This window comes from Anas acuta, chromosome 3 (assembly GCF_963932015.1).
Source record: "Anas acuta chromosome 3, bAnaAcu1.1, whole genome shotgun sequence".
NCBI lineage: Eukaryota > Metazoa > Chordata > Aves > Anseriformes > Anatidae > Anas > Anas acuta.
Window position 1 is genome coordinate 110714430 of NC_088981.1, and position 26506 is coordinate 110740935.

General features: G+C 40.0%; 1 protein-coding gene across 15 annotated transcripts in view; it reads left to right on the forward strand.

Annotated features, from left to right (window-relative positions):
* The window catches only part of KLHL29 (kelch like family member 29), a 389115-nt gene that overhangs the window by 305017 nt on the left and 57592 nt on the right, over positions 1-26506 (forward strand). For all 15 annotated transcript variants that reach the window (XM_068678729.1, XM_068678733.1, XM_068678722.1 and 12 more), the window contains one exon: positions 14983-15121. In XM_068678729.1, the coding sequence (XP_068534830.1) occupies positions 14983-15121 (139 nt within the window). The remainder of the gene's footprint in view (positions 1-14982; positions 15122-26506) is intronic.

Sequence of the window (26506 nt, forward strand, 5' to 3'; positions counted from 1 at the left end):
GAAGTTACAAACCTAAAAATAGGTGTGCAAAGTAAATACTTCAACTTGAAATTGCTAAAAGGACAAGAGTTGTGTTACTTTCAGTCTAGTAGAAATGAATAGGCATGTACAGTATATATTGTTCTCCTTTGCTGGTTTTTAAGGCATGAAAAGCAATTTGAAGTGTAGACTTGCTTTAATGCCATTTAGATTCCTCCCACAGTAATGTCAGCGCCTGTTCGTGTGTGTGTCTACATAACAACGTGTTTCTAAAAAAGAAACTTAGTTCATTCCCAGTTTAAAAAAAAAAAAAAAAAGTTTTGTAGTGTTACCACTATTCATACAAAATCTGCATTTTCTCTATCTCCACAAAAAGAAAAATCATTAGAAATGTATTGGTGAAGTTTCCACCGACTCATCTTGGCCAATGGCTCAGGAGGTGCTTTGCTTTAAGTGCCAGGAGCATGATTTAGAGTAGTTTGAGTTAAAGGAGACTTAAACTGATGGGGCAAATCACACCATACTGTGCCAGGGAGGGATTTGCTGTCACAGGGCCAGGTGCAGGCCACTGGAAGGGAAAATCTACAAGCTTAAGCACAGCACCATCAGGCCAGCAATGCCCACACCCCCCTGCCCAGCCTTGTGCTGCTTTCCTGTAGTGTCTTGGGTCTTTTCAAAGCCCACCTGTGCTCCTTTTGTGGTGGAGAGCTTTGGGACTGAGTACGTCAGGAGCGTGGCATCACGCAGAACATGAACCACATCCTCCTGTGAGGAGGTGAGGGGGCAGTTTGCTTTGTGAACTCCGCGCTTTTGATTAATCTATTCAAATATTAGCATGCCTTGTGAGGTAGACCAAAATATCCTCTGGATATATAAATATTCATATACTAACATCTGCCACAGCTGCATCGTTATAATTCTCTTTTCATGGGAGGAAAGGAGTCTCTTTGAGGAAAGTCCAATGTACCAGAGGGTTTCTCTCTTCATACCTGTCACTTCGGAAGTTGAATAACTTTTTGACTTCTTTGTAATTCCATTATTTCAGAGTTAGCCTGGCGTATAAGGATTTAACTTCAATATAGCAACTATTAACATTCCTAGATCACTTTTAGTATGTGCATGTGAGGTACTGTGTGTTTTTCATGATACAAAACAACATCTTGGATCATTCACAGGCTGGTTTCTGCCACTGGTACAGCCCTGAAACAACCCTGCTCTGCACAGTTAATGTTACCAGATTTTTGGTATGCTCTTCCCCTCCACTTTTGGCACTTAAGAACATGCCTTTCATTTTCTGTGGCATGGCACAGTCACTTGAAGCTCCATGTTCCTCCTCTTTTTTTAGTTTTCCTGCTTTACAATCTTACCTTATTCATAGCTGTCCAGCTACAAGATGTCTTTTGTCCTCTGTCCTCTTGTCCTCTTCTCTCCTCTGAATTTCACCTGTGAGTCTACTTGGCCTCCTTCTTCTAGGAAAAAAACGAAAATAGCCCGAAAACATCACCAACAGCATTGTTTCTCAGTGAATTCCATACAGATCTGTGCCATCTGTATTATTATGTATTAAAAAAATAGATGGTGTTTTTGTTTGTTTTTATGTTCAATATACTGGAAGTTGTGGTTTTCTGCTTTTTTGGCATGAGGAAGATAATGTTTTGGTGTACCACCAATGCCTGAAGGTACATCAACCTTACTTTCTTTTTACTTTCAAAAAGCACATGAAAAGTAGTGTTAAACTGAGTAATTTCTTAATGTCTTTTTCTCTTCTAGAAGCTCTACTCAATACTCCACAGTTGCTGTTTTTCCTATTTATAGATTGAATACCCTAAAAGAAATATTTTTAGATACTTCTGGGTCCATCAACTTCAGAGGAAAAATACATAGGAATAGTGAAACTTCACAGTTCCAGTTCTGAACCCTGACTCTTCTTTCAGTTAAACCAGTACTAAAGATTGTGTTAAAATGATGCACAATTTGTGTGATTAAGGCGAGAATTGTACAGTCCCTTACAAAAGGGGGTGTTGTATTTTTATGTCGAGTTGTCGTTGCAGACTATTCCCTGCTGTACAAGATGAGATTTAAAGCTCCAATCAGGTGCTGAATGGCCATTTCACAGAGTAGGTACTTGCCTTCCAGCTTTATCTTTTTAACCTTTAACATTACTTAGATTAGTCAAATGCAGGTTGACCCTATTATTTCGGGAGAAATCATTGTTTTTCATTATGAAGAATTATAGGTAGGTTAAATTTTCAAGAGCTCTTAAGTCCCAGGCTCAAAAGTTACTATAGCATTTTGCAAAATTTCATCTAAATCTTCTCTATTTTTCATTTGTTATAGTTCTTGCAGATAAAGACCCTAGAGCTGCTGCTTCATCTTCAATTTTATTTTGCACTTAGAGCATTATGTATTTTTTAAAAAAAGTTGCAGCCTACCCAAATTACACTTCAGTCTAGCAATTTAATGTCCTTAGGAATGCACCAAATTATCTTAATCACATTCTGCAATGATATATTACTACTTTTAAAAAATACTGCTAGGAGAAAATCACAAGCGTACAACAGGGAGTTGAAGAATAAAGCTGTAACACTTAGGGGAAAAAAAGGAAAACTAAACAAAACCCAGGACATACATTAAGCTGACTAGAAAATTAACATTAAAAAGCATAAGGAAATCAAGAAACAATGCTCCTTTGATAGCACTGGAAGTGTGTATGTGTAGAACTGTATTTATTTTACAGTACAGTAATGGTGTACCGTAAAATAGAACAGAAATAAAATTTCTCTGTTGTACTGGTGTGTTGGGTAGGACTGGTAAATGCTTACTGTCACCTACAAGGGCTTTGCATCAGTTTGGCTCTAGCAGTTAGAGCACAGATGTAACTGAGTTAAAAGCAACCTCAGGTTACAGATAAATAGCTACTGCCTGATACTGTTGTGTTGAGAGTGTCTTCACGGAGCCAGGTTGTCATTGAAACTGTTTTGGTTGTAAGATGGTATTTCAAAGATTTTTTTTTCTAAATAATACCAATTTCAAAAGTCATTGAACCATCATTATCAAGGTACAGGCTTTCTGAATTCATTAGGATAAATGTTTTCATTTTGTTTCAAATGTATTTTATATATGTTATCCCATTTAATATCATTTCAATAGCAAGTAGATAGTTCATTACGACATAGGATGGTCAAATACTCTATTTTCATTTTAGAATGTCAGGCTTTTAATTACGTTGCTGCTATTTAGTATCAGAGTAACATCTTATTTTCTAGATCAACATTTCATATTTGTGTTAGGATTAAAACAGTTTGACATTTTGAATACAAATATTCATTGTATTAATTAAAAATAATGACCTAGAAAATGCTTGCAAACTAACCCAAAGACATCAGTGTAGGGAGACATGACAGTTGAGCCTTATTATCATTATTAATGATATATTTCATAGTGTAAAAATGTACGTATAAACAAAAAAATAAATAAAAGTAAGAACACATTTTATTTTAAAATACTGTGAAATATTCAGACCACAGAAAGGTTCACACAGATACCAGAAGACAAAACCAACTGTTGAAATATTGACTTTTCCTGTGAAAAGTAAAGGGCAGCTTTTGCACAGGTAGATATTTGTTCTTTTTAGATACACGTTAGCCTTCTGCTGCCCACGCGGGGAGAAGGCAAGCATGCAAGAGGTGAAATTCTGAAGCCTTTGAAGTATAGCAATACATTTTTAATGAGTTTGTTCCCAGGGTTGTTCATTTGTACATATAAACTGCTAAGACCGTATAGTTAATTAAAGGTACGGTAATTTTCATAAATATGTATACGATATGTGAAAATTAATGGTCTAGAGAAATGAAAAATAATAAACTAAATTATAATAATTATCTCTCCTGAAACCAGTTCAGATGCGCAGCTCAAGCTAGTTAAGAGACACCACTGTCTGTCATAGGGCAAGCTATCACAGAAGGCAAAGTAAATAACCACCAACTGTTTTGTTCTTAAAGAATGCAAAATAAAAATTAGAACGTCCGCAGACAATAAACGGTGGTTATTTCATTTCCAGTTCTGCGTATTTCTTTTTGGAGATCTCACCACTGAATTTCAGGCTGCAGGAAAGAATCTGCCCTTTGAGAGGCTCTCAGAGGCAGCTCTGTTCTCCGAATCCATAAGCCCTGTTTTAGTGTGTCACAGATCAGTAAAACAGCGTGCAGATGAACATCAATTCCCATTCAAATTTTGGGACTTTAGATTATATCCTAGTTTAACCCAAACAAATTAATCAGTGGGAACACTGGTGTGGTTTTCACCGAGTGCAGTGTATCGAAGAAATGCTTTTATGTCCCTGTGTGAGCATGCTTTTGATTTCCATTGTGAGACAGACAAACCAGTTCCCATCAAGAATCTTCTGTCTAAATTATATCCCACTATTTTCAGTTTACCTAAGGCTGCAGCATCTTTCCTCTCCTGACCTATGTGGATTCAGCAGCGTATTTCCAAGATACCTGCCGGCATTCAGCCTTTCTTATATTTCACCGTGTCTTTAACATTCAAAGCTGGAAATAGTTCATGTTTTACTTTTTATATGGCTTTTCACAGCAGTGCACGTGGTTTTGCGGACCCCCGTCATCCTGCACGCTACCATTGGGGAGCTCTTGCTCCAGATATTTCGGTCATTAGCAAGAGAAGCTGCTAGTACCTTAAATTAAAACAGACCTTTGATTTCCCACTAAGACTTTTAGAAGAGGAATTCGCTTCAATTCTTCCGTAAAACTTTACAACTTTGTCTTCCCAGTGCAAGCCGGAGCCCTGGCGCGGCTGTCATTTGAAGTGAAGCTGCATCGCGGCCCCTTTTGTTCTCTCCTCTCCTCCGCTGCCTGCTCGCTGCCTGCTGGCTTGCAGGAGCGAGCGGGATGACTTGTGGTGACAGCTGTAAAGTTGCGGATGGGAGCAGGGAGAGGGAAAAAAAAAAAAGCCCTTGTTCGGTTAGGAGGGGTTTTACATCTCTCTGTTTCCATAACTACACAGAAGGAGAAAAACATGCTTCTTTCATGCTTGTCTAGATTCGAAATTGCCTGTTGTCAGCCTTTCATGGGTTCAGTACCTTTGCGGGTTTGTCTTAGCAATATTTTTGGGTTATGAAATTATTGTGAAATTTGTATATTGTCTTCAGGGTTGAAATTGTGACTTTCTCCCGTTCACCGTGTTTGCTGAGGTGCCCCTTTATTTTCGTTTGTGCTTGAAATGTTTCAGCCAAGTCTTATCAACCATCTTCATTATGGGAAAGTCATTCAGCTCGCAGAATAGTGTTTATAAGCGTGCTTAATTCCTAGAGAGTCCGTAAATTTTAATACTCATTACATAAATCTTGGTCCTTTAATCTTAACAGACTTTTTAAAAGTGCCTTTTTTTAATACAGAGTTTGGTAAGGCAGCTACTTAAACGCTTCCTGATAACTCGTTCCTCTATGAATAAACAACATTTGCAGTTAAATGGTTTCCTACATTATCAGCCAGTCACAGCTCATATTGTCTTGCCATACTGTACAAACTCACTATTCAGGCAACACAGATACCAAAAAAGAGACTCTGCCAAGAATTGTGTAAAAGCTATTAACACAAATACCTTCCAAAATGTTTGTTTTTAAATGCAGGTTTACCCTGCTAAGGGGAAACATGAGTTAGGCAGAAGGAATGAGTACATTTTACAAAACAATCCCTAAACAGCTACAACGGCGTTAAACTTCGAAAACTTTGCAGTGCTTAGAAAAGAAAAAAGAAGAGGAAAAAAAAAAAAAAAAAGAAAAGAAAAGAAAAAGTCAAGTAGGCAATTTTAAAGTCTCTCACATCTTTAGGACAGGTATAATCTAGAGATTTGAAAATGTGATAAGCAGAGAGATGTTCAAAGAAAATCTGACAAAAAGTATGTTTTTTAACCATGTTGTACCGTGTTCCTAAAGCTAAAAAGCACATAAAATTCAGTGCTGATTCTGTCTCCCCAGCCACTCATTCCTGCTCTCTCCTGCCACCTTCCCCTGCTCCCACTCCCATTGCTCTCTGTGCTCAGATCTTACTGCAGTTACGCCCCCACTTATGGGGCATAAAACCATAGTTTATTTGTCCTATTTTCCAAACCCACTGCCATTTATGATGCTGAGGTACGTGAACAGCCTCGTGTTTAGATATGATTATCATGACCTCTGTAACCAGGAGCGCAGCCCCTGCCACGAGCTGAAGCTGCAGAGCAGAGAACCGCTTGGTGAAGACGAGTTCCCCATTGCAGCATACCCCGAGGGAGGGCCTAGAGTTGCCTGGAGCTGTTTTCATTTTTTTTATTTTGCATTATTTGATTACACCTGTCTGTTCTGATAGTGTAGGGGATCGCCGGGACTTGCTGTGGAGACACAGTCTGTATAAAAGAGCACTTCTCTACCGTGTGAGCTGCCCACCAGACCAAGAGATGCTGTCACAAGCATTTAACCCAGTGCATAACATATGCCCGATACTAAGCCATCCACCCAGTGTATTGGCCTAAATGCTTATATTTACTACTTTATTGTCTTTAGATGATGTATAACATCTCCTGAAAGTAATTCCAGTCCCAAAGATTTGAGCTGTTTTTATTTGCTTTCATTAGGCATCTATATCCTGCAGTAGCGTGACACGTTAGAAAATAACTGTGTCACCGTTGGTCAGGAAAGATGGACTTATTACAAAGAATTGGCTTAATTATACTGTGGTATGATTTAAGAAAAAAAATGAGTCCTGCCCCTGTTGAAACCGGGCAGCACCGCCTTTGTTTAAAACGGGCAGAGGGCACGCAACTTCTTGCTAATTAATGTATGTTAAGTGCTTTGAAGTCCTTGATTGTCAGGTGTTATGCCTTACAGTTGTATTTCGTGTTCTGCTCTCCGCTAATATCTGCAATTTGTGTTGGATGCATCGCTGCTTTATTTTAAGGAAGCTGTCTCCTCTTATTTTCTTATTTGGGGAAACAAGCGTTTTGCTTGCCTGCTGCATGTACGCACGCGTGTGTGACTGATTGCTGTTAATACACAATTCGCAGCTTTTGTTCTTCCACCACCAAAACTGGTCAGCCTCTGACTGCCGCTGACATGTAGGGGCGCCTGTTGATTACGCTATTGGTTTCACAGATGGGTGCTTCGCGTTCAAAGCCTTCAAAAGTAGGAAACGTTTAGCTAATGCCTTGCACTACATAAAGAGATCAAAAAGGTCTAAAAGCTATCTGCTAGTCTTCTGCTACAAGCAATTAGGATAATACTGAATCCAGCCCAAATCACGTAGTAATAAATATTTTAGCCATCCCTTAAGCGTGTATTGATATTCAGGGCTGTCTGCTGGTAAATAAAACAATCAGAAGTAAATTTCTCTTTGAATCTGGGCTATTCTGTGTTTCCACTGCTCACAGATTTTTTTTTCTTCTCTTTCTGTCTGTTTCTCTCTCTCATTTTGTCTCCAGAGAAAATTATTGTCTGCCTGGAAATCAAGTTACAGTGCTAACTGAAATAGTGGCATGTTATATATGGAACAGGGGGCCAGGCTGGCAATTTGCTGGGATCCCCTGGGGTTTGTTTGCCTTGGCCAATATAGAACAGGCCAATATGGAACAGGCTGCAGCCAACTTTATATTTGATCAGAGGTGAATCTTGGGGGGAAAAAAACTGCAGATCCTGTTACAGGAAGCTCCATCTTCATCTCAACATCTCAATGGGTGTTTTTATGTTGGATCATTTGGTCTTGCTGCTTCTGCTTGCAAGGACCACAGTCTGTGTTGGAAAACTAATCAGCCTGTCTCCATATTTTTTTCTCATTTTTCCTGTGCATCCAGATATATAATGTAAATGCAGATAATTTTCAAAGCCAGTCACATATCCTCACTGTGCATTTGTAACCCTGTATGATTATAAATTAGCAGGCATGGATACCACTGAAGAGTTAACCTTATAAATCAGAGTGCCAAAGGCATTCTATCCCCCAAACTCCCTTTTCCTTTTATCATTTTTATGCATAAGCTGTGATACTAGAATCTCTCAAAAGTTGCATTTAAAGGAAATTTTCTAGAAGTTAGGGGTGTAGTTCATCTCTGAATATAAACAGAAAATGTGTTGAAGTAGTTCTGTGGTCTAACATTGGGAAATATCAACTCTATAATGTGTGAAGACATCCTTGAGGTACCTCCTAATGTCAGTTCTAGTGATGATAATAGCCTGAAAATTGTTTTCAAAACACGATAGTGTGACTTCCCTGGGTTTTTAATACATACTGAAAGGTTCCATTTACACATGGAGTTGTAGTTGTCTTCCTCAAGTGAGTAATCACTGCAACTGACTTTGTTGGCCCTTTCTTATCGCAATAAGATGAGAAGAAATTGTCCATGTGAACAATGAAAAATTATTTAGCACAACGGGACATCTCACTGCCAACAATCCGTTGAGCAGAATATTTGATAGTATAGAGCCACATACGTTTTGTTCAGTATGGGATTTAAAAGTATTTCCCCACTCTCCAGCATCTGTTACTGTTTTCCTTCGTAGCACAGGTGTATAGCAGTGTCAACAAGACTAAGATCTAGACAGGTTGGGCTGCACCATGAAGTCCTGCTGCCGTAGCTGTATCTGCTTGGAGTATGACAAATTCACACCTCGCGTTTCACATTGCTGTGCTGCCAAAACCCAGCAGAAGACAGCTCTCGGAGGCTTTTATTCTGAGGCTGGTGTAGCTGTACCAGCAGTGATACCTCTCCATCAGCATATGCCCCATCTTCACTAGAGTGTAGCTGCATAGCAGAGCCTCTGCAGGGCAAGGCCTTGCTGGGCCTGTGCTTGGGGCTGTAGCACTCCTGTTGTCAGGACTGAGCTTTTATAGGTTCTTTTTAGCTGGTTTAAGGGTTGTGAAAACCAAATGTTCAGGAGATGGCCGCAAGCAGTTGGTGGTTGCTCCAAAATGCCTTTGGAGCAGGCTGGCATCCTGGGGAAACTCCATAATCAGCACAGACTGGAAGAGGAGGGCTGAACACGCCAATATCATGGGGTCAGTGCTTTGCACCTCTGTCCTGAGGCATTAACAGCCTTTGCACTTCATCACAGTGCAAGGGGAAAGGGCTTCACCATCCGTCAGTTTCCTCCATCTAGATAAATGACCTTTGTACAGCCCAGTCATGGCTTTGTTGTGCCACCGTCTGCCCTCGACAAAGTTCAACTAAAATTGAGTTCAACTGGGAAAAAGAAAAGGGGGGGGAAGTATTTATCTGCAACAGATTCTGTTGTGTCTGTGCTCAGTTTATTATCTAACCTTCCTTAGTGATCGCAGGGGAGAGACACCCATGTTAGAGGACAGTGCATCCTATCTGAGGCTCTGCATGAGACATGCTTCTGCCTGTATTTGGCTGCAGAGGCAGTCCAGACAACCAGACATATGAATTTTAGGGTCCGGGAAGGAAACTCAGCATCTCAGGGTAGTAGTATCTGAGGCGTCCTCATCTGATTCCCACCAGGCCTTCCTCATTCCCTTTTTTCTCTACTATTACTCACTTTCAGATCAAAAAAAGAATAAGGGACCTATTCCTTGTCCTCAGTCCCAAGTCTGAAGCTCTTCTCCAGAGACGTATAGTAGTCTTCGCACTGCTTGGAAGATGATGTAGCCAGTAGTGTATTTGTCAGCTGGGGAACAACCAAGTCCCTGTCTGATAATCACAGAGACTCCAAGGGATGTTGTTCACTGGTAGTTGAGTTTGCAATGTCAAGATGCCCCAGCGGAGAAGAGAACAGCCTCAGCTGCTGCAAAGCCAAGTGCATCTTTGAAACTCAATCAGATTGACCTAACAATGCAATTAGGCAGTTAGTTAACTAAAACGAGGTATTTAGTTACCTAAATTCTTCTCAACGCAGCTGCTTCAAGCTACATATCAAGGGTAGATGTGGAGAAGCGTTTTGGGGGCACTCCCAGGCTTTGGGCCTTGCAGTTCTCTGTGTGTCTGGAGGTGCTGCAGTGAGGAGAAACTTGGGGAAAATTAGGTTTTGTGTGGTTCAGTAGGGCAGGCTCACCATGGTATGCACTGTCCCAACACTCATAACTCCTAGTCAACTGATAGATATTTTACTTCATAATTTAATTTCTTGTGGTTTTACACACTCTACTGTTGTCAAAATGCGCGAGTGCATACAGCGCTGGCACCGAATGGTTAAAATGCTTGTTTTGCATAACGAGAGCTTAACCTTGGGAATTAATCTCCCTAGTTATTAAGGCAAGAAAGTAATTGGATTTTCCTTCTGGTAACTTCTCTTGGCTTCCCCACATTTTCTGTACCAATCATGAAAGCACGAGGCTGCCTGGGTAAGCACTGGTCTCTTGCATGTTCTTCACAGGAATAATTAGTGATGTTTCACCAATTACCCTTTGCAGTTTTATAATAGGTTAGTTTTTCCACACAATTTAAAAAAAACACTATTTGTAAAAAAATGTTCTTCCGTATTTCAAGGCATTTTATGGTTTAGCTCTTGCTGCCCCTTTTTAAAGCCTCATTTGTCAGAATTTAAGCTGAAGGAAAGAGTTCTTCATTAAAAGTGGAAAGAAACTTGAGTGCTTCCAACGTGCCACAGGAATGTGCATTAGAGAGGATCTTTGACTGGGTCTGCAGTCTCCACTGTGCCTGAAATACAGAATAAATAAACTTGGGGAATAAGTTCCTTGTTCATTTTTATATCCAACCATAAGTAATTAAAAAAAAAAAAAAAAAAAAGGTTTAGTATATAATTTCTGTTCCCTTTCCTTGACCTACACAATTACGCAGTTGTTCTTGGTCCTACATTTGATCCTAGGCTTATGGACTCTTCAGTTCTAATTTGTCCAGTAATTAAGAGGAAGAAAATGTAGTGCGATGGGTGGAGCCGGGGACCAGGAGCCAAAGCATCTGAGCTCTTCCTTGCTCTGTTAGTGACCTGAGGAAAGTCACTGACACCTTCTGGCCCATATTGTCACTGGGACTCTCAATATAATTATGTTTAAATCCCCCCAAGCAATGACATGAAGGCTAAAATGGCAAGATAGAGAGCATTTCCTTTGAAAAGCTCCGTAGAGATGTTCAGTTGCAGGTTTCAGGTCAAGTCCCTTTTAGGTTCTACTGCTCTGTGGTTCATGTAATTATGGAAGAATGTGCTGGTGGCTAATAAGCACTTCTTTATGAAGAAAATATTCAGCCAGCCTTTGACTGAGAATGATTTAGCATCAGCAATGATGAACAAGATAGAAAGGACTGGCTTTGTTTCTGAGATCCCAAAGCGTGTGTGGATCTAGGGGAAGGAAGAGAGATTCCTTGGGTGAGTGAGCAGAGATTTACTGAGAAGAGAAACATTAGTGCCCACTCTACTGTCATCCTTGAACTTCATTTTTAGCTGGATGTCTTTAAAAAAAAAAAAAAAAAAAAAAAAGAAAGAAAGAAAGAAATCAAATGAGACAAAAAGCAAGCAAACAAACAAAAGCAGGGTAAGAACAAAGAGACCAGAGGAATAAATAAACAAGAGGAAATAACCAGCACATCCCTTTCTGAGTCTTTCAGGAAATTCCATTTGCTGGAGAGACGGCAGAAAATTAGGAGGAGCCCAGAAGAGGGACTAGCAGGAGACAGCTGAGATCATTTTTCACTGCCAGCACTGCACTGTGTTGTCTCTCCTTTTACAACTCATCGGCAGGCATTATTACCTGGTGAAAAAATTTGTTTTGCAACTCATCCTGAGTCCTCATAAATCATTAATGCCTGGCTAAGCACAGTGTGAGCATTACAAATACTCGGAGAATGAGGGCCCGTTCTGATATAACCTTGTGTCCAATACTAATGCCTGCTAGTTATTTAGCAATACAAAGGGGCCTCGGCTAGAAAGATCGATGAATCAATGCAGTCTCCCGACTCCCTTCTCCTCTCCACCTGCCTCTTCTCTTTATGGTTCAGAAGCTGAGCTACAAAAAACACGGGACTGTTTGTAGTCGTCTCTCTGCGGAGGGCGGTGTGACAAGTCAGGGGGGCAAGGAGGGACTTACGGCCTCCAAATGGCTGTGTGGAAAAGGGGAGCTTTGGTTTGTGATTAGGCCTCGTTCTGATTTCAGTTTTGTATGAGCCAGGTTGCACCACTGCTCCAGACCTGCTTTTTGTCATTTGCATCCCTTAATGAGTGCACGTGGCATTAGACACACCGGAGGGTGTAAAGCACATAGATGGAAACTGTGCCCAGGAACTGCAGGTCTGGATGTAATTAAAGGGTGCTCAGTAAAGTCCAGGTAATCAGCCTGTTACCTGGGGAGCCGTTTGGGGACTTAGATATTGAAACCGGCTCTCATGATACAGGAGATAGCACGGAGAGCACAGCATCCATCGGTGCAGTGGCTGAACTTTGTGTCTTACCATTCCAGTCATGATTTCAAAGATGGTCTCTACTGTCCTTACCCCGAGCACACTTCTGAAAACTCCCAACCCATTCAGAGTGCAGCTAAACGCTGTTTCCTCTTCTCTCCCGGAGCACAGGATCCATCGGTGTGGTTGCTATACATTTGCTGTCTTCGAACACTAAAAATAATTGGTCATAAGCTTTAAAGGGAGAAAACAGAATGAGGTGAGATGGAGATTGACCTCTCGTTTAAGTGTAATCTTAAACTCGTAAGAGTTAGGGTTGGTTGGAGCCTTTGTCTTGAAAGGCTTCTGCAGGGAAGATTGCAAAAGGCTGCCACGGGAGCTTGAGAAAAGGAGTTTGAATAGGAACATAGGGAAAGTGCAGAAGTAGTGGGTGGAGGACAATAGATGGGCAAATTTGAAAAAGGGAATGACAGAAAACAAAAGGGAAATTAAGTAGGGGTTATGAGAGAGTATCAGAAAGTTCACCGGGAAAGTAATTGTATTTAAAGCACAAAATCATAGAAAGTTGGTATGGAGGAAAATGTAGTTGGTCTAAGTGAAAGTGGGAGAAGGGCCAAGACAGAAATAAAAGTCAATCATGCATGAAAAGGGACAGAAACTTACTTTTTCCACAATTCCCTCCAAAAATATGCCACAAAGAAAGCACCTGTTGCTGTTCCTGTGACACTAAAGATGCCAGTCACTTGGACCTTAAACCAGGTAAAACACCCATTGTGTCCAAAGTTTCCTCAGTCTTTAACTGAGGCCTGTATCGTTGTACTTCAGCTCAGACAAATTCTTTAAAAATAGTCCCTGCTATAGCACCCACAGGACAGAGTGGTTTATTTTCCTCTATTATAGATCTGACACAACCTGCTGTTATTTCCGTGCCCTCTCTAATGATCTGCTTGCTCTCTGGAGAGCACTGACCCATTTCAGCACAGAATAATTAGCCTTTCAGACACTACTGTGTTTCCATTAAATAGACATAAATGTGCAAGGTGACATTTATTTACTTAGGCCTGAAAAATGTGCGCCACAGATGTTGGGGCTTGGGAGAACTTTAATTTATTTTAATGCAACAGTTGTATATTTGCATGCTTTCATGTTGTTTAACCGCTAGTGCTTCCCTGAAATGACTCTTGGTAGAGTTTCACTGGGGGGACTGGGGAACACAAAGATTATTTAGGTCTCCATTTCACCACAGGGCCATTTGGCAATGATTTGGCAGCAGAGTGCCAAAGCCAGACGCAGGGGCTTTAAACACAGTTATAGTTACCCACTCTTCAGCTCCTTTTTGCTTTGTGTGTAGGGGGACTCCATGTAAAGAAGCTTTTTCAAGATTTACAGATCTGTCTGAAGAGGAATGTGTTTGGGATGTTACACCGAGAAAATGAGAACCTTGACCTATTGCAAACATAAAATAAAACCAAAATCCTTTAGTATTTAAAATCAGCTCTTTTATCATCTTGATCACTGGCTTCTGAACAGCCACGCTATTGCCCAGGTGAAAAGTATATTATTCATCTTGATAGCCCCTTTGGTCCACAAAGTTGGAGGGAAGTCTTACTCTTAAAAGTCTGGCCAGTGTGTAAAGCATGTAGGTTGCTTAGTAGCTCACATCCACATACGAAGACGTGGCATGCTATTATTTCATTCCGTTAGCACCAGTAGGCTTTATAAAAAGGAGGCATCGCACAAGGTAGGTGCTTTATTGCAGGATGGAAACACTTTCATAGGTTATTTTAATCATTACGATTCTTTTATGATGTGTGAAAGTTGATTGTTGCTGTAAATGAAGCCATTGAAGGCTAAAAAATAAAAATGCTGTGATGGTAAAAATCCTTGGAGTGAAAAAATGGGAATTACTATAAAAGGCAGTAATTTATTCTCTGCGTGAGATTATTTTTTATCATAAGAATGCTTTTAAACTAATTCTAAAACATATACAATTGTAACCTATATAGTTGAGGTATATTGCAAGGTGCAATGATAATTTGGTTAATTTTTTATGCACTGTAATTTATATTTATTTATAAGTACTGTTTTATTCTGTTAACTGAGAGGCTTAACACATTTTTACTATGTTAAGGATAAGTTATTTTTGCAGGTCTTGTGGTTTTATTATTTTGACCCATATCCAGTTCATATTACATCACAATACCATATTTTTGCTACTATTATTCTAGTATGTTCAAAACTTATTTGCATTTGGGTAGAAATTCATTAGCTCTTGATTTTCATTATAACAAATTATTTTAACTTTTCTGTGATAATGCATTCTCTGTGTTTCTGATTTGCTGATGCTGAAAGATTTTGTTTTCATTTTAACCCTTCCAAATTTAGGATTGTTTTTGCTTTTTTTCTGTATATATTTCCGTTGTTTAGACCTACTGGTTCCTGCTTTTTCTTTTTCTTTTTTTAATATGTTTTGTTTGTAACTTCTGACTGTCTGTGTTGAGCCAATCTTACCAACAAAATTATCAGTTGTTTCCTGTTTCTCTACTTCTTTACAAAAAAAAAAAAAAAAAAATTGAAAAAATAAAAAGTAAAAATAAAAAACTCTTAATGGGAACCCTGGCACTGTCTGTCTTCTCTGTTCTGCAGAAATGTTGAAGGAGTTGAACCAGCAACGCAGAGCGAAAGAGTTTACAGACCTGAAAATTATTGTTGAAGGCAAAGAGTTTGAAGTCCACCAAAATGTTCTAGCTTCCTGCAGCTTGTATTTCAAGGACCTGATTAAAAGGTTTGCCTTCCTTCCAGCTGTGATCTGCTCTGTTCTTTTGTAGGGCGCATTTGTGTCGCTTTTTTTTCCTCCCCTCTCTTGCAGGTTTATGAAGATTGAATCTCCTGTCACAGAGCCAGTAGCCATTCTTTCCACCTCCTCTGAATGTATTTCCAAACTGAAACTCAGATCCATTTGTTACACGTCTGACTCGTACAGTGTAATTATTTCTGATCAGTCGAGGCCTGTTTTGGCCGAAGAAAGTGTTCCACCACTGAGACATCTAAGATTTAAACTGAAGTACTAATAGTGATTCAGACCACAACTAAAAACTCTTGCTGTCGATGCTTTCAAGGGACTCCATCACATATGACAGAAGTTTATCCTTCAAGCTACAATAAGCCATCAGCATTCTGGTGAATAATGCTGAGACGTCATGTTAATAAAGCATTTTGAGTATCTTAATCCCTTCACCCTGAAATCTTTGTTACATGCTTTTGTGTGGCTTGTAAGGGCAAAGGGATTGATATTTTTTATTATTCAGGGACTTATAAAAGAAGAAGAAACAGCTGATGAGTTTCTTTAGAAAAGATTGGAAATAAGACAATTTTCTGGTCAAAATATAGCTCAGTCTGCATCGTAGACAAAGAGTAGTTTTTTCCTACAAACACCTAGCTTAGAGTAGGTGCAATATGTACATTTTCTAAACATCATGTCTCCACCTTCGCATTTTCCCCCTCTGTTTCTAGCTGATTGATTCTAAACAGTGCATGATAATCTTTTTTTTCCATTACATTGATTTTTCAATTTGTATGCTTCATATACTCGCATAGGAATAAATTGGTACTCTCGTATTATTAGTAAGTTAGAGTAGCAAGTAGGGAGAAAAAAAACATGAGGATAACTTTCATTTTTCTCTCAATCATCAGCAAATTAATGCAGCTGCTGATTTTGCCTTGCAGTATTTTCCTGAGCAGACTGAGCCTGGACTGTGCTAAAAAATGGGATTAAAGAACATTTTGCTTGCTTCAAATCCTGTATTTAAATTTTGCCAACTAACACAATAGTGACTGTATTTTATTTCAGGATGGCATATTGGCTGGTATCTCCTTTCAGTGTATTATGTCCTTTTGCACAAAGCTGGTTTTATAATTATGGATATATATTACATTTCTATGATATAACTGTGCTGACTGCCTTATCAATTATTCATAAAAAATATGTTGGCCTAGGAAGCATGTCTTTTCCCCTCTGTAAATCTAATGATTGCTAGCTGTAGCTATGCCAGATCTCTCCTGTCCTTTCTCTTCTGTCTGCTCATTATCATTTAATAGTTAAGGCTAGAGTATATGCTTTTAGGGTGATAAGGTGTAGAGTCTGGATGGAAAGAACAACTTAGAATCAACTTATAGAAATCCAATAACTGACTGGCCAAAGACTGTCATCTGGATTTTGCTACAAATGCATCTGCTTGTGTGTATAAGTCACCAGGCAGCATCTATTTCTAGAAGCACACACTAGAGGAACGTTGCTGCTTTATTATTTTGTTACCAAATGGAGATGTAATTTAGACTGAACTCTTTGATTTGCACTCATTTAAAACCAAGAAATAAAATAAAAAAAAAAAATCTTTTAAAAGTGACTATGAAAGCAAAACCTTAGATTTCAGCATTTATAACCTTAGATTTCAGCATTTATAACCTTAGATTTCAGCATTTATTGTCTTTCAGTTGTTTGCATAAAACTCACACATGATGCAAGATTAAGGGAGAGGTTTCGCCCATTTGCCAACCTCACCATTTTTTGCCTTCTTTCACATCATCAGCAGCAATAAATATTCCAGAGGTCGATTTGTGTCCACGGTCAGGTCTCTCCATCCCAGTTGTCTTCCATATATAACCTCAGTTGCACACATGTAACCTTGATGAAGGCCAATAGAGTTGCACAGGTGTATCCAAGACAAAAATACCTGTTTTACTGATGATGATGCTTGAATAGGGAAAAATCCAGCTTGATGTCTAGTTGAGTTTGCAAAACTGTCAGGTGAGAAAAATAAATATTCACCTGTAAACTGAGCAAATGTGTCTTTGCAAGACAATATTTTTCAGTCTACAAGGTGGAATTTCAGAAGACCTGCTTTTTAGAGGATATTTGCAGTGTAAAGCATAGTCCTTTTAGAAACCTCATAAAGTCAATGAAAGTCAAGGACTTAAGTTGCAAGAGGCTATCGGTATTTTTTAAGATCATGCCCTTAATAATCCAAAATCATTATAGTTCACAGAGTCAGTATGTTTATAAATATAGCATGTCTAGAATCCTCTCCTGATATTTGTTAGCAGCTCCTTTGAGATGGTGCATAAAGCTTAATGTGATTTATATTGCATTCTTTGCATTATTATAGAAATCAAAACAAGAAATGACATTTTTCTTGAAGAATAAATGAGATCTCTTTATGTTGAATATATTATAAACGCCATTTCCATCAATGCATGCTAGGGTTAAACTCCAATGCCATTCCAACTGGAATCAATGGGTTAGCAGAAACTTCAATGGGAAGATGATCTATTCATGGTGACGCTATGCACATCCATATAAAGATGCAGAAAAAGAATTATATATCTTTCAGAGTATTTACTTCAGCTATTCTTTGCCACGGGCTAGTTATCGTTAGCCTCATGTTCTGCCATTGATTCCACTGTGTGTTGTACTTGGTATCTGACAGTAGAATAGCAAGTAGTGTCTCAAAAGAATAAAAATGAAATGTTCAAAACCAAATAAGATCAATTATCTCCTCTTCAAAAAACAAAACATAGACAAAAAGCATAATAGAACTGGAGGTGCTTGCCCAATAGCAAGGCTATTTGATGAGAATGAGTCATGGTATTAGTAGGGAAAAAAAGTATGGTTTTAGTGCACAGTGCTGAACCAGGTTTGATTGAGCAAAACAACTCTAAAATTATTTATTCTTTATGACATAAATTTGGCAATGAGAATGCATTTCAAGACCCCTTTCTTTCTCATATTCTGGTCCTAATACAGAAAAGTTCTTACTCCATGTGATTTATCTTCAGATATATGAGCATGGGCATTTTGAGGCTGGGCTAGTCCAGTCCTGAGCCTGAGGTCAGCACCATGCCAGGCTCCTGGAAGTGCGTTAACCAGCCCCCATGAGGAGCTGCACAACATTCAACCCTAAGCCAGGGCTCAATGTTCTTGATCAGCAGCAGCTGATCTTATAAAACACTCAGTCCTTTTCAGTGCAAAGTCATCTGAAAAGGATTAGGTATTAGGAACAGCAGGTGTGAAATGTTTGTGATTTCTGCTGCAGTTCACTGCAGCCATGAAGGGAGAAAAGAGAGGTGCAGAGGATGGGTCAGGATACGTGAGGATGGGTCAGGACACGTGAGGATGGGTGCATGCTCAAGGCTGGTCCCACTGCAGAACATGTTGCAATAACCTCAGGGTCTGTGGGGATATTGCTAGCAATGTCAGGAAGAATTTTATGCAGTATTAAACATACTTTCAGAGTGCTAGGTTTCCTTACGTTCTCTTTGTAAAATCCTCTTTAAAATACAGTCTTTTTCTGGTGGATATTAGTGCCTACTTTATGACAGGTATGGGGTTGAGTGCTTGGCCTTACTGCTTGCTCCTTCAGCCATAGAGCATATAGAGAAGTTGACGTACTTCATCTGCACTTAGGAAAATCATATGGTTAGTCAGCTTCTTCAGATGCTGACGCATACAAGATTACTGCAGTATGGCCTTTAGGAGAAAATGGATGATAAATAGCAGCTGGAATGACCCCTAAATACCATCTTATATATTTCAAGTGCACCACTAACCACGGTTGCTTTCAGTCTGCCTGACTTGGGCTTCTACTTCATACCTATGTTTTAGGTACTTAAGAACTCAGCCTTCCCAAAGCAAGGCTCTAATTTCTGGCACAAGCAATGAAGAAAAAAGCAACTTCAAGGCTTCCAGAAAGAGTCTTACCTCCTACTTCAGGTACCTGTGTGCAGGCAAGTAGAGATCCCTCTGGAGGAACAAGAGGTTATTGTCTCTTGCTGTTAGTCAACCAATATTAAGGTCCAAGGTCAGCATCAAAGGCAGGTTTAGTCTAAACTCACCATCTCAACTCCTGCTACAGCCTGCAGAGAGGGAGGCAGAACTCTCCAGGAGGTAAAGCATCTCACCATAAAATTGGTATCTAAGGGATGAGATGAAGGATGAGACCGTCCCTCTTTACTATTAATAAAGAGAGAGCCAAGGTGATTTGGTTAGATTATAGATTTATGGTGAGTGTTACGTTGCTTACTTAAGGGGTCCAGCCTGAGCCGGTTTTCTATGCTTCTTCTGCAGTCAAAAGGAAAGACAGGAATGTCCGGAAGGGAATTGGTCCCCCCTTATGGTAAATAGTATGGATTGCCTTCTGGAAGCACTCATTTTTCATTGCTCAGGGAGAAAGACTAGTCACCCAGCTTTCATTAGACACTTAAATCATAGCTGGCTAAAAGTATACAAATGATTTCTTCCAGAAACTAGTGTTTGTCTGGATGCTGGATACATAGGCTTATATATATACACATAAAAAAATGAGAGGTCCGTCAAGAGCCACCTCAAACATGTCCCTCTTTTAGATTCACCTATTCAAGCCAATGTTGTAGTTGCAGCTTCTTGGTTTGAGGAAGGAGAGAAATGAGTTCTGTGTCTTTGTATCTGCCTCGGAAGAAATTGATGGAAGATGTGTGTGTTCTGGGAGGAAGGAAGGAATGGAAAATCCCATAAGGAGGCGTCATTTTTTCCAGCTGCACTTGGAAGAGACAAATGCAGCTGCTGGATAAATGGAATGCCTGATATTTCTGCAACAAAGAGAGTTTCACCGGAACATTTTAATTTGCTGTTTTCTTCTTCTTAATCCACCCCAAAATGCTGGAATCTCTACCAAATATGACATTAATAATAGGAAGTACTTGACATAAAAGCTTCTTCTTGGCCAAAATGCTGGCTTTTATTAGCAGACTGTAGTTTTATTTCTCTGTGGTCAGTTTTTGAAGATATGCAGATCCTGTCCTGTAAGCTTTATCTTCTCAAGATGTCCTTTTAATGATGCTTTCTACTCTTGAAGTCATACAGGCTGCCTAATTCCGGTAGCACAGAGCAGTAAGTCGCATATGCGAAGAGATTCAGTCACGAAGCAAACATTTCAGATGCAGTGTAATCTGGCAACGCTGTGTTCACCCGTCTTTTCCTAAGGAGCAGAGCCTGCGAGTTCATGGCCAAATTGATTTTCCACTATACCTTGCCTCTTTCTGCAAGTTTTTTTTATTTATTTTTTTTTTCTAAAATAGGGCTGTATATACTCTTTAAGGGCTTGGAGGCAGACCAGGAAGGCGGGAGACATAAAGCGTTTAGGGTGAAAGGACCAAATTCCTTTTGCCTCACACCTATGCTGAAGACAGAGATGTCATTCTGCATTTTACACCATTGTGAAGAAAGGCAGCATTTGGATGCAAGACAGAGAAACCTGCCGCTATCCATCTGAAACAGTCTGACAAAACTGCAAAAGCATTTAGGTGTCTGGAAAACAGACTGTCTGGTTTGTGTTTACGTTGTAAAAAGCCCAAAATGAAAAATAGCAGATGAAAGAAAAATCTACTCTTAGTGACCCCTTCGTGTTTTTCCTGCCTATTAAGAAGCTAGCTTTAAACTCCGGGAGAAGAGTAGGCAGCATTTCTACATCTGCATGCTCCAGCTCCATTGTAGAACTGAACGAATGTGGAAACAAATTATAACATTTCTTTGAAAACAGAGAAATGGGGAGTTAAAAATACAATGTTTGAGTCAGATGCCAGGAGAGGTATATCATATGTAGACAGTGCCAGTGGTTTCTGCTAAACCATTTAAAGGAGCCTAGGAGAACAGGAGGTTGCACAGGAGCATGAAATATCCTTCACCCTTTTACTGCCAGGGTGCAGGTGTAAATTATGCTATGGACGACATTTTCTCTTAATCGAGGAACTGATAATTACTGTGTGTTGGGCACAAAATCCTGGCAAAGGGAAACAGCTTTCTGCATTTCATGCCCCCCTTTCCATGAGCACGCATCGCTCGCTCTGCCTTGTCGAGCAGCCACACTCACACCCGCGTGTCAGAGCTGCCTGCTGGGTTTCAAATTTTGCAGCTGCCGGGCCTTGGAAAACATGTTTTCATCAAGCAAAAATGTATGGGCTCCTACCTAAATGAGCTGCAGCTTACAAACATTCAGCGGTGCTGCCAGACTGCCAGGCTAAGGAACCACAGCAGGCGTCGCAGCCCGGCTCTTTGCAGCTCAGGGAGTGTGGCCGTGGTTTAGGAGGGCGAGTGGCAGGGGCTGGATGCTGGCTTTGCAAAGAGGGTCGGATCAATGGGCCCTGTTCTGGAGAGAAGCCCCGGCAAGGAGAGCAGAAGGGCTCTTTGTCAAGCCTGGAGGTACAGAGCTGAAGCTTGTGCCTCGGAATGGCTGCAGCTTGCCGAGGCACCGTGCAGGATCACTTAATCTCTCACTCCTCTCCCTCACTGACAGCATCTCTATTTATCATAGTTTGGGCTTCTCACTCACCTAATTTCTAGGCACAACTGCAGAACCTGCAAAACTTATCCAAGGAACGACAGGCTAATCACTTCTCTTGCTCTGGCCATCATGCGACGCAGCTGTCATACAGCCACAAGTACGAAGCTGCTGCGTGCGACCCACCTGTATTTCCTTACATCGCACAGCACCGTCTGGGCTTGGCTGTGTCGAAATACAGGGGTGAAAGGGAACGGTTATCTAATGAGGTCCAGTTAAAGCTAAATAGATCAAAGACGAGGGAAAAAACTTCCACGGCATAGAGACTGGAGCTGCGTTCTTGAAAGCTGTCATTTTGGGCCCTTTCCAAATGCAAGTCTTGCCTTAAAACGAGAGTAATCAAATCTCAGACTCGAGCGTGCTAGCAGGTAGCTCCGGGGAGCAGCAGTTCATTTCCTTTTATTTAAATCATCAAGGATTAGCCACTGCTGGACTGGGATAATGAATTTGAATTAATATGACCAGGTTATGATCATGTCAGGTTAGGATCCTGTCTTTTTGCTTGTGCAGCATTAAGCTCTGGTGACTCCGGTGCTCTGAGCAGTTGTGCGGGTTGGTGCCAGCACTGTCACCGAGAAGAGTGGCCTGTCTTTTCCGCATATCCCGTGGCCATAGGTGATGTGATGCGATAGATTATCTTTTCTTGATGTCCCAGGCACAGTCTGGTCCTGAATGTACCGTAAATGAGTGCTAGCAACACCCCGTAGCTGAGTGAGAAAGAACCGGTGCCTGACAACATTAATTCTAATTACTGCAACGCAGATTGGGATCTTTGGGCACTACCATAATCGTAGTAGTAGTAGTAATAAATAATAATTGTGGTTATTATTATTTTATTATTGTTTTCCCTCCAGACATTGCAGTGATGAGAAAGAACCTTGGATAGACTTACCTAGATAATTACTTGTATAAATTTCACTACATTCCTAAGAAACAGATTTATTAGCTGCATAATGCCAGCTCTCTGTTAAGCTGGTTTTTGATAATGTAATAAATATCATTAAAACAAATCAGGTATGAGTTGGTTAAGGGGGTGAGCTTTAAATTTGATGAGAATAAATGTTTATTGTCATTTTACTTTAAATTTTCATTCCCATATGATCCACCAAAACCTGTTTGCATCTTTTATTTACCTTTAACAAACCTCGCACTGTTTTGCCACATATTGCTGAATTAGACAGCCAGAAATAGTTCCAAGCAAGTTGGAGCCTGCGCTCTTAATAAATTGGCCCAGTTTTTTCCTTCTCCATCGGTACCTTGTGAGAGCCTGTTTGTTCTCAGCCCCTAGCAGAAGTCTAGGTCATGAATGCTGTACTTCCAAGGGCACTTGCTATTCACTTGTTATTCACTTGCAAGTCGTTTTAGCCAGCGCCTTGAGACTTGTCATCTTCTTTCTTAAATCTCAGCAGGGAGGCAGATTTGTGCCTCAGACTGAGATCTCCTCCATTATAGCCATACAGGCCGCCACTGATCCCGCTCCTTTAGAGTCTTTACCAGCAATTAGACTCTGTTCCTTCTTTGAAAAGCATTAAGGGTATATACCAGACGTGGCTCTTTTGTTTGTTTTGTTTTATTCCGGCCATGTTGTTTGTGAACAAAAGCATTTGCTGATAATCCCCTTGGTCGTCTTGGTTTGTAATGATCATTTCTGTGATGGTGAATTAGCAGGAACTCTGGTGCATGCCCAAGCCCACAGCCCTTCACTTCCCTGATTTTCTCCTGATAGAGCAGGTGCAAACAGACAGCGTTTGACCCTAACGCATTAAACCAGTCTTGCCAAATTTTGTTTGCCTGGAGCAAGGAACATTATTTGTATCAACATCGCGGTAAAAAGTGAGCAAATGGATTTGTTGGTCAGGTAAATTTTCATGACAAATTTGCAAGCCTGTGTTTAAATAATGTAATTTATTTAATCTTGTGATTTTACGAGTTCTTTATCGTAATCATACAATAGCACCATTACAGTATATGTTTTCTTCTCTCATGAGACGGATGGATAGTGGCTGAGGCTCAAAGATAATATTTATCTACAAGATGGTATAACGAAGGCAGAGATTTGCAAGTTAATACATTCTGAGCTGATAAAATAATTCCAAAGGAGAAGCAATGCTAGGGTGTAATTTATTTTTTTAAAAAATCCTGTTTAATAGAACATTCAGTGCCTTATGACATACATATTGCAATGATGTTGCTCTATAAATGTCCCTTCCTGTCATCATTTACATGATGGATTACCTTGCAGCTGCATAAACTTGAACAACTCAGTAAATAACCTGTTACCACTCTGTGTACATGCATCTTGGGGTGTGTGTTGTGGAGATGCATGTTGGTCTGTTTGTGCCTCTATGCTTTCCTATCTCATGAGCCTGTAATTATCATAAATCAAGCTCTTTGGTATGAAATACTACCTCCCATGTAGGGTGCCATGTCTGTTCTGTTCATAGCTGAAGTTTGGCCAGAACATAACTAAGTTTTTTGGTTGTTTCTCCCAAGATAAATAGACATGTGGGTTTTGAACCATTTAATAACTTTGATGATGATGAAAAGTCAAATAGTGGACAGTTAACAACACTGCACTCTCTTTACTTGGAATTTCAATGCTTGAAGAGTTACATTCCGCAGTAAACAAGATATTCAGCCTAAATTGTATAGACTTGAACAGAAGTTTTTAATGAGCACATAGCTAGCAGGCTGTTAAGCCTCATGAGAAGCTGCCTGTCCCAGTCTGGAGTCCTTTTTCAGTAATCAAAATAATTTGACAGAGATAAAAAGAAGAAGTTTCCCTTCATTTAAGTGTTTCATCTTACATAAAAATCTTATATTTCCTATTTTCTGTAGACTAAAACACTGTCCAGGGAACAAAGTAATTTAATTTGTTGGGTTTTATTTTATCCTATCTATCTTGGTAGCAAGTGTTTTGCTCCAGTGGAATGGGAACACAATTAACGTATGGTAAACATTCATGTTCCTAATTATGAAAGCAAGCCAACAAGACCAGGGTGTCGAGCTGATGGGGCAGATCCTGGGAGAGTGCAAGGTGCCGAGGCCAGGCTGGGACATTGCTTTGGTCCATGCAGGGAGAGGCTGGCCCCAAAATATGTGCCTCAGATGCCTTGCTCCAGGATGGCTCCTGCAAATGTGCTGGAAGCCCTCCAGTGTCCTGCACGTACTTTTAGCAGAGGATATTCAGATTCCTGAGCTGTATGGGATCCTAAGCAGTAGATAGACAGAGATACCATTTTTTCTTTAATTAAAATTCCAGAATTAGTCTGATTTCCCATTTCTTGTAAACAAATTCTGAGGCCTGTTTGCTAAAGTGCAATACAAACAAAATTGAGGATTAAGTAATTGTATTATGGAGCTAGCTCTTTGCCATTGTCTCTTCAGGAAGAAGCAGGTAATGGTGGCAGGCTCTCTGCAAGCTGACATGATGGACCTTGGACGGGGAGAAAGCAAAAGACAAAGTCCCCTGTGCCATACGGTCTTAGTTTTGGTGCCTGGGGAAAGTACACAAACGGTAATTTTGAGAGTGCCTTTATTTGACAAGATAATCATTTCTTTCAGTACCCATCTTCATCATACCTTTGAGACTTCAGCACAGCGAGTCATATGGCTTCAGATGTAAATAGGTGTCACAAACTCTGTCAGTCCTCCTGTTCCCCACCAGGCAGTCTGGGAGGAAGTTGAACCAACTGTTCCTAGTCAGTAATGTACATTTACATAAAACGTTTCACATTTTTCATGTTTATTCTGTGCAGATGGCTCCATTTTGAACATCCAGAATTTGTTTTGACGTTGTGACTGTAGCTTGTAAACAGAGAGTTGGCTGGCATCTGCACCGGGTAAAGGTAGCTTTTCGCATTTGATCTGAAATTGAGTGAGGCTGTAGCCAAACCATTAGTCAGTCAAAATAATGTTGCAAGCCGGTTAAAGGCAGCATGTCCAAACCATGAGGGAAGCTGGGATTAGAGGCACTAGCGTTGTCCATAAGTTGTCAAGTGGATGCACTAGCAGTGTTTCACTTACACAGCTACTTTAGCTAGGCTCTAAATTCAGCTTTGCAACTCGAAGAATCTCACTGCTAAATGTTTTGAACTGAATCACACGGAATTTCTTTTAAGTGAATGAGTTGATACGAATAATGTAGTGAAAATGCACAGATATGCATGTATTTATAACTCAAGGTGCTGAAAACTCAGTTGCATTTCTATTAAGCATGAAAACAGCGCTAATTCTCGTCTATGCATCTTACATGTGTGGAAATGATTTTGAAGGACAAATAAATGCCAAAAATGTAAAGTTACCTACTTTTTTGTGGTCACATAGGTACTCTCCTAATCTTGCAGATGAGGTTATGAGGTTATTTTTGTTGTTATCAGTATTTAAACATTTCAGCTTTTTTTGTATACCTGAGTTAACAGAAAGGGACACCAATTTTGTTTTGTTGTTTGAATGTAGTTGACCACCTTTTGCTTTAAAAGGCTCCCTGTATCTGTCTTTAGTTTAAGGAATTAAATCGAAGGATAGGTAGCCAGAGCATGTTTAAAGGCCTTGGCCATATTTTGTTTGGACCTAATTATTCCAGACAATACAAAATATTTTTCTGTAACCCCCCCCCACCCCTTTCCATTGAGAGTGTGTATGTGCTTCCTGCTTATCTGGTGGTTCAGTTCTGCATGCACATTGCTCAGGTCTGTCACCTTGCTGGGGAAAGACATGATTTGTAAATCTGAAAGAATTCCCCAACAGCTACCGTAAAATTAAGCTGTTAAAGAGCCCTTGTAGCTTGTTTAAATGTA